A 7,915-nucleotide genomic window follows, 5' to 3' on the forward strand; every position below is an offset into this window, starting at 1 on the left:
CAAAATTTAAAGGTACAGTGCACAATTTCACAAAAATTGTAAAAACACAATATAGCCTGGATTGGGGGCGGGGCCCCACGTTGGGCGCCAAAATGTAACGCTTTCTTGGCCTATCCCGCCAATTAGGGGTTAAGGGTGTCCAGCTAGTGTATGAGCATGGGTTACACTGTGAAACTACACTCAGGGAGGAGCCTTCGCTAAATGGAAGCTTCCCCTTTAAGATGGTGTAAAACTACAACCCACAGGCTAATTAGTGTGAAAGATAGAATAATGGACGCCAGGAGGTTCTTAGATAGTGAAAACAAGTGAAATGGTTTATTTAGCCCAAAAGGATATGCAAAGGCAATTGACCACAGGTTTACTCACGCAGGAGTTGTAGTAGGATTTAGCACATCACAGAGGAGAAAGGATAGCATTGATGATGATGCAGCATGTACAGATGTCACTCCTCAAGTCAAACAGTAGGAAGAATATCTCACTCCCAAAGACCAGCGACCAAAGTGAAACAGGATCGATCAAGTAGGGGTCAGGCAGTGCTCTGCTAAACTGAATTCCCTATCACTGAGTTCCTTACACTAAAGGCACCTTAAAAGCCTTTGGGAGGCTACTCCCTGCTATTCTCCTCGTTGGAGCACAGAACTGCTCATGCTACCTTAATCTAGCTATCTCTCTCTCCTAGAGAGACTATTACAGATCTGCCCTAATGATAGCTAATCCTCATTCACGGGATTGCCTGGTTCCCGACTTCAGCACCAAAGGTACAGGTCCCTTTGGGGTAAATGGCTTTACTGGGGCCTTGGTGATCCCAGGCTCAATGGGAAACACCTAGCAGCACAGACACCAGGAGCCAAAGAGGAAGAGGCCACTCCCTACACAGCACTATATAGCAGTGTGGCAGGGGAGTGTCATTACACTCTTTGTCCAATAGGTGTGGTTGTTACACTTTACCAGTTACAAGGGCTTGGCCCAATAACAAGGGAAAAGAGAACTACATACAAAAAGGTAGGGGATTAACTCTATAGGGATAGGATATCCTATAGGTCCCTACACAGCAATGCAAAATCCAGGCATACAGGCAAAGCTATTAAATAGATGAATGAAGTATGCACACATCTGTGTCTACATGCAAAAATGCAGATCAGACAGATCTACTTTATATAAATAATGGACAACACTGTGTTAATTTTGCTGTGAGCCACAATGCACCTAAAGCCTATATCTACTTTCAGCCAATGAACAAGTTACCACCATTCATTCTCGTTAGTCTTTGCCTATGGCTGGATCCCTTAAAGGAGAACTAAAGTCTAAAAATGAATATGACTAAAAATGCCATATTTTATATACTGAAGTTATTGCAGCAGTCTAAAGTTTCTGCTTCTCAATAGCAGCAATGATCCAGGACTTCAAATATGTCACAGGGGGTCACCATCTTGGAAAGTGTCTGTGACACTCAGTGCTTTCTGAGCAGCTGTTGGAAAGCAAAGCTTAGTGGTCGTCACAAATTATACAGCAGAAATTAAGGTTGGCCTGTCATATAAACTGATGCTACAGGGATGATTTTTAAATTCTGATGCTAGTTGCACTGGTTTCTGTGCTGCCATGTAGTAATTATCTGTATTAACTACTAATCAGCCTTATATTGTGACATTTATAATCTATGTACTATATATTTTGAGTTGGTCCCTAAGCTCAGTAAGTGACAGACAGTACAGAGCATGTGCAGTGAATCAGCAGAAAAGAAGATGGGGAGCTACTGGGGCATCTTTGGAGACATAGATCTTTACTGCTAAAGGGTTGTGGTTGTCCTGTGTTCCCTTCCCCGTTTCACTCTGATAACTGCTCTAGATATTGCCATCTGCAAACAATTAAAAGCATGTATATTCTCTACGGACTTCCACAATTGGGAGAATTGTGTAGGATCAAGTTTAACTCCTCTCTGCCTTGGAGGTGAAATTCCACAATGGCTTCCCTTTTATTAGCTTGTTCTTCAAATATTGTTTCTGTTTGTCAAGCAATATCCGTCTTGATTTAGGTCATGGTGAACTCTAATAACATTCAATAATGGGTGCAATAGCTGAAAGAACATTTGCCTTTTGTATAATGTAACTCAATCAAAAACCAAATACAAAAATGCGCTCAAATCCTATCACCTTTCTAAATTGATTAATAACATGCAGACTTAATTCCTGCAGCGCTCACCTCTTTACTGAGTGGGTCCGGGTGCAAATGCACCGATCCTGTCGCTTAATTCATCACATTCAATATGCATTGATTATATACAGTCCACTCACCGCTCCTGGTCTCTGGTCCGGGTGCATTGGGAGGCTTTCACAACCAACACGAAACCCTTACCCATGAGTATGTGTGGGATCACACAAAACATGTTAGGAAGATTGTCTGGTAAATAAAACTGTTTTACTTCACCGCTGTCTACTGATCTGTTGAGTGCACGCCGTAAGGGTATCGAGGCCTGTTAGCTATATGCAACCCTCCAGTGCATTGTAAGGCCCCCAGCATAACATAGACACCATTGTTTAAACAGTTAGTTCACCTTCCGGTTAATGTTTATCTTATAGCATGTCCTATCCCTAGCAACTTGTTCTACTTTTATTCTGTTAAAGATATATCAATTTTTTTTATAGTTTTTGAGTTATTTGTCTTCAGGGAGGTCACTGACCCCAGCAGCCAATACTATTGCTCTGTGAGCTTACAATTTTATTATTATTGTTACTTTGTAATGCTTATTTTTCTATTCAGTCCCTTTGGCGGGGGACCGCATTGGCTAATTACTGTGTTTCTCGTCCGGCAGCCTGATCTACCATCATCCAATTGTTTTGCCCTCAAACCACAATGCTACAATTCCTTTCACCTGCAGCATACCTCACATTATAAGCTGCATAAATAAGACACTTTGTACGGGGCACGATACTCCAAGTATTATCAACCCTAGCCAGCGTAGTGAACAACAAGAAAGAGTACCTTGTGCATGTTAGCCCCAAGGAGCACAAATAAACAAGTGCTCCAAAGCTTGCAAAAATACAGCAGGAGGTGAACTATACTATGGTATATTCTAAGGCAGCTCAGAATAAAGCAATATGCATTTTAGGGCTTCATCGTTTTACTAGGCACCCCAGAAACACTGTAATCCAAAGGTGGCGGCATTCACAAAAGAGCTGTGAAAGAGCAAGGGGACAATATTCAAATCATATTGTATTATATATAAACAATGTATTTATTAATTTCCAAAAAGATTATGCCCTTCAGAACACACACACACACACATACTGTATATATGCACAATGTATTATAATATCTATGAGGCTTTTAAACTAGAAAAGAAAGGTCCAACTTTAACTTCAGTAATCCAACCCATATCTCGTTTATTTATTGCCCTTTAGTTCTCTAACTCTAAACAGTAAGTGAAACTCTTATTTCATATTAGGCACAGTTCTACAATCAGATCATGTATATAGGTACAATGCCGTCACAATACACTGTTCTCATACATGTATACTGCATACAGTATCCCTCTACTTCTTTCATTGTAACTCTATTCACAATTTCTCTCTCTCTCTCTCTCTCTCTCTCTCTCTCTCTCTCTCTCTCTCTCTCTCTCTCTCTATAATATTTAAATAGCCTCTTATTCCTTCTTTCACATCTATATCAATTTCTTTACTGATTCTCCTTTCACTAACTCCCCTACTCTCACTCTCTCGTCCCCCCCTCCCCTTGTTCCCTCTTGCTGCCAGAATAGAAATATTTGTTAAATCTCAAGGGGTCTAAAAGCAGGAGTAAATGAGAGGAGAGGAAAAGAAAAAAAAAAAGATAGAAACAAACTTTGTCCATACAAGGATGAAAAGGGGGAGGCAGGGGTAAGCTGAACATGTGGGAGAGAAAGACCTCCCTCCCAAATCCAGAGGCACACAGATAGACAGAGCGATTCATTTTAGTCTAACCTTCTGTAAAAAGGATCAAGAACAAGAGAGAGCAAAGCATAGAGAAAAGGCAACTGAGAGAGAGCAGGCACTACAACCTCAAAGACTGGGAGACCACAAGAGAAAGAAGCTGCTTATAAATCACTGCAGCTGCTACAGGGAGACAAGCAGAGACTATAATAAAAGACAAAACCATCCTTACCGAGAAAGGAAGAAGGAGAAAAGGGATAAAATTACAATCACTCACTAAGATATTTCAAAAGGGTCTGCACGAAGAGGCAAATACATCCAGCAAAGATATCAAATGGAACTTCATAAGCCAAAAATAAACTAAAGGCTCTATAAAGAACGAAACATATTGCAAAGCATTCTACAAAACAGACTGAGAAACAGACACAGCTAGAGGCACTACTGGATATCTTTGCTTCTAACAGTCTAAACTACTATACTGACATATTGCAAAAAAACTGTATGCAATATACTAGGAGAAAGAAAATGATCACATTGAAGTTCATCCTTACATTTCTTGTTGTCATTCCACTGTCATCCTCTAATGAGATTGGGGAGCATGATGCTCTCTGTGGTCCTGGTGACTCTTGCTATGCACTGTTTTACCAAAGGCGTGGTTTTCTGGAGTCCTGGAGAGCCTGCAGAGAGCGTGGGGGCAATTTAGCCACCGTAAAAAGTGACCAAGAAGCAGCTTTAGTTGAGCAACTTCTCACCTCTTCATCAAAATCTCGTGGTGATGTGGATCAGCTCCAGCTAAGGTTTTGGATTGGGCTACAGCGTCAACCTAGGCAGTGTGCACCACAAAAGCCCTTACGTGGCTTCACCTGGACTACTGGAGACCAAGACACAGCATTTACCAATTGGGCCCTTCAGCCTGTGTCTTTGGGGCCCCCTGGCTCCTGTTCAGCCCCCCGCTGTGTGGCTATAGGTCTGGGTTATGGAAAACCAGAGGATGATTTCAAATGGCTGGAAGGTACCTGTACTTTGCCTGTTGATGGGTTTGTGTGCAAATTCCGCTACCAAGGAATGTGTCCAGCACTGTCTGAAGGTTCTGTCCGTTATTCTGTGCCCTTTGGCTATCATGGTACTTGGCTTGATCGCCTTCCTTTTGGCTCAGTGGCAGCAGTGTCATGTGAGGGGCAAAAACAAGATGTTTCTGTACTCTGCATGTTAAAAGAAGATGGTACTGTGGGGTGGAATGTAAATGAGCCACTTTGTCACACTTCTCCTGACCAATGTAGTCGATGCCAGCATCTTTGCGGGGATGGAGGTGCTTGTGCTTGCCACGAAGGGTACAGTCTGCAGCTGGATGGATATTCTTGTGAACCAGATGATGACATGAGCTTTGAGGATCATGGCATAGTACATGGATGTCCATGTCAATATCGTTGTTTAGACCTTGAAAAAGGCAAAGGATACCAATGCATATGCCCAGAGGGTTACATTCTGGCTGCTGATGGGCATCGCTGTGAAGATATAGATGAATGTGAAGAAGATGATGAAGGGCAATGCGAGCATTCTTGTCAGAATACCCTAGGTTCATATGTCTGCTCATGTGACCTTGGATTTTCCATCCTAGAAGAGGATCCTAGTCGTTGTGTGGATGTAGACGAATGCCAGATTGCCAGGGTATGCCAACAGATGTGTGTTAACTATGTGGGTGGCTTTGAATGTTTCTGTAGTGAGGGCTATGAGCTGGATGCAGACAGAGTGACTTGTAAGCCTATTGGGCACTCAGAAACTAGATATCCACCTGGTGCACCTTTTAGCACATCTGAGGAGAGTGAGGAAGAGGATGATGCATGGTATGGAGAAGGGGTTGAAGGGGAAAGTTTTTTGACACAGTGGGGTATGCCAGAGACAGAAACCAGAGGAAGCAAAGTTAGATGGGATTCCAGTGATAATGCAGAGAATGAGTATGGGTTGACAAGACAGGAAGAAAGTTGGGATGCCACAGTTCAGCCAGAGGTTGTCATAGACACCACCATGACTCTGCTGGATGAATGGGAAGAGGTGACATATCCTGTGGTATCATCAACACATAAGCAGCCTGGGATAAGTTATCCTCCTTCTGCCTGGGAGGAGGAGGAGGAGGAGGAGGAGGAGGAGGAGGAGGAGGAGAAGAAGATGGATCCTGTTGTCTTGACCACAGCTTTGTTAGCCCAGAACACATTAGTTGCAGAAAGATATGACAGTGAAAAGGCAACAGATTTCCCCACAACATCAATGAGCTCATCTACAGCTTCTTCAGATCTGGCACAGCAGCTATCAACAACTGTCAAATTAGCAACAGACAAAGTCAGTGTTACTGAAGTCATAGAAGCAGTCACCACTGTTAACCCTATAAAAGAAAACACTGAATGTTCCACATGTTCATGGAAAAGTACCAAGGGCCCGTCATCATCATTAGACCAAAATAAAAATATGAACCATCCACCAACCACATTGGGGCTGAATGTAGCAATAGACAATAGTTCAACAACTGTGGCTCTACCAGGACACCAGCTTAATAACTCTGTGGTGGATACTCCAGTATTTTCCACATTTTCACCTATGCCACCTCAGGAATCAAAGGGTAAGAGGGATAACCGGTGGCTGATTGTAGCACTGCTGGTCCCTCTGTGTGTTTTCCTGGTTATTATGTTAGCCCTTGGTATTGTTTACTGTACCCGATGTGGAGGGGAAACAAAACCACGTAGTATCACTGACTGCTATCACTGGGTGACTGGAGCAGGACCTGAGAAAGGTGTTGCCCCCACAGGTGTAGAAACACAATATACACAAGCAGTTGTTTGAAATGGAATCAATATTACATTGTAAAAGAGAATAGTTAGAGGAATGTGTAATTCTTTTTCCCTCATCTTGAGATACGCTGTCTAAAACAGAGTTTTGGGTAGATCTGGGACCACTGTATCTAGCTTTTATGTATGTGTGTCAGCTCCACTTTATACCTCTCTTCATTTTGCCTTCTGTTCTTTCCCCTATGCAGCTCCATCAAGTTTGACGCTATCCCTAATTCCAGTATTAGCTATATCAAGTATACATTTCTCCTTTATCTACAGTGGCTATAAGGCACTTACGGAAAATAAAGCTGTTGTAATGGTCCCATTGTCACTAGGTTTCTGAAATAAACCAAAGGTGTATAATGTTTAATGTTTCTATTACCTTGGTGTGACCATTTAAAGGAGCCAGGTCACAGTAAGGTGACTAAAACTTTGGGCATTAAAACCTATGGTTTATATCTTTTGCACTAATGCATGCTGTCTGTCATTTACCCTTTATCTCCAAAATCAGTGACTTCATGGAATAAATGACACGCTATCCTAAAATGAATGAATGAAGTCAATTCACAAGATAGCAAAGCATGCATGCCATATTAACGGGGTTATTTATCAAAGGTTGCGTTTGTGAGGTTTTTATACCTCGAATAAACTCACAACTCAAATGTTTTCTGATTTATAAAAAACTTGAATGGGAAAAACTCAAATTAGTGAATTTGGGGTGAAAATACTTGCAAACCCAAAGATCTTCAAGGCGTTCAAGGGACCTCTGCCATTGACTTCTATTTAGTTGGAGTATGTTCGGATTCGAGCCATTTCCAGCTTCAGGTTATAATAAATCTCGAAAACTTCAAATTTAAAAATAAATAAATAACCCCCTTAGTGTTGATTATTATCACGCATAGCATTTTACAAAAAATTAATTTCACTCTCACATTGTTTTCTTAGGTTCATGTTGTTGTCCTTGTTTAACCCACAGCAAGAGTTCTGTGTATGGAGGTGCCCCTTGCCCAAAGTGTGCCAATGCATCATTTTTCTTATACTAGAAGTTGAATGGATCAGTTAATTAACTGATAATCTTGTAAAGTCATTTATGTCATTGGTAATTCCTTTTATCAACACGTAATGTAGTTTGCCAATGTGGCAGCAGCACACCCTGTTGGAATGGGAACCTGTGCTCTTAGATGTTAG

General features: G+C 41.7%; 1 protein-coding gene across 1 annotated transcript; it reads left to right on the forward strand.

The window, feature by feature from the left end:
• The first annotated feature begins 3,845 nt into the window (after positions 1-3,845).
• On the forward strand, positions 3,846-7,694 carry cd248.L (CD248 molecule L homeolog). The gene has a single exon (XM_018257703.2). The coding sequence runs from the start codon at positions 4,407-4,409 to the stop codon at positions 6,738-6,740; it is 2,334 nt and encodes a 777-aa protein (XP_018113192.1). The 5' UTR covers positions 3,846-4,406; the 3' UTR covers positions 6,741-7,694.
• The last annotated feature ends 221 nt before the right edge of the window (positions 7,695-7,915 follow it).

This window comes from Xenopus laevis, chromosome 4L, assembly GCF_017654675.1.
Source record: "Xenopus laevis strain J_2021 chromosome 4L, Xenopus_laevis_v10.1, whole genome shotgun sequence".
NCBI lineage: Eukaryota > Metazoa > Chordata > Amphibia > Anura > Pipidae > Xenopus > Xenopus laevis.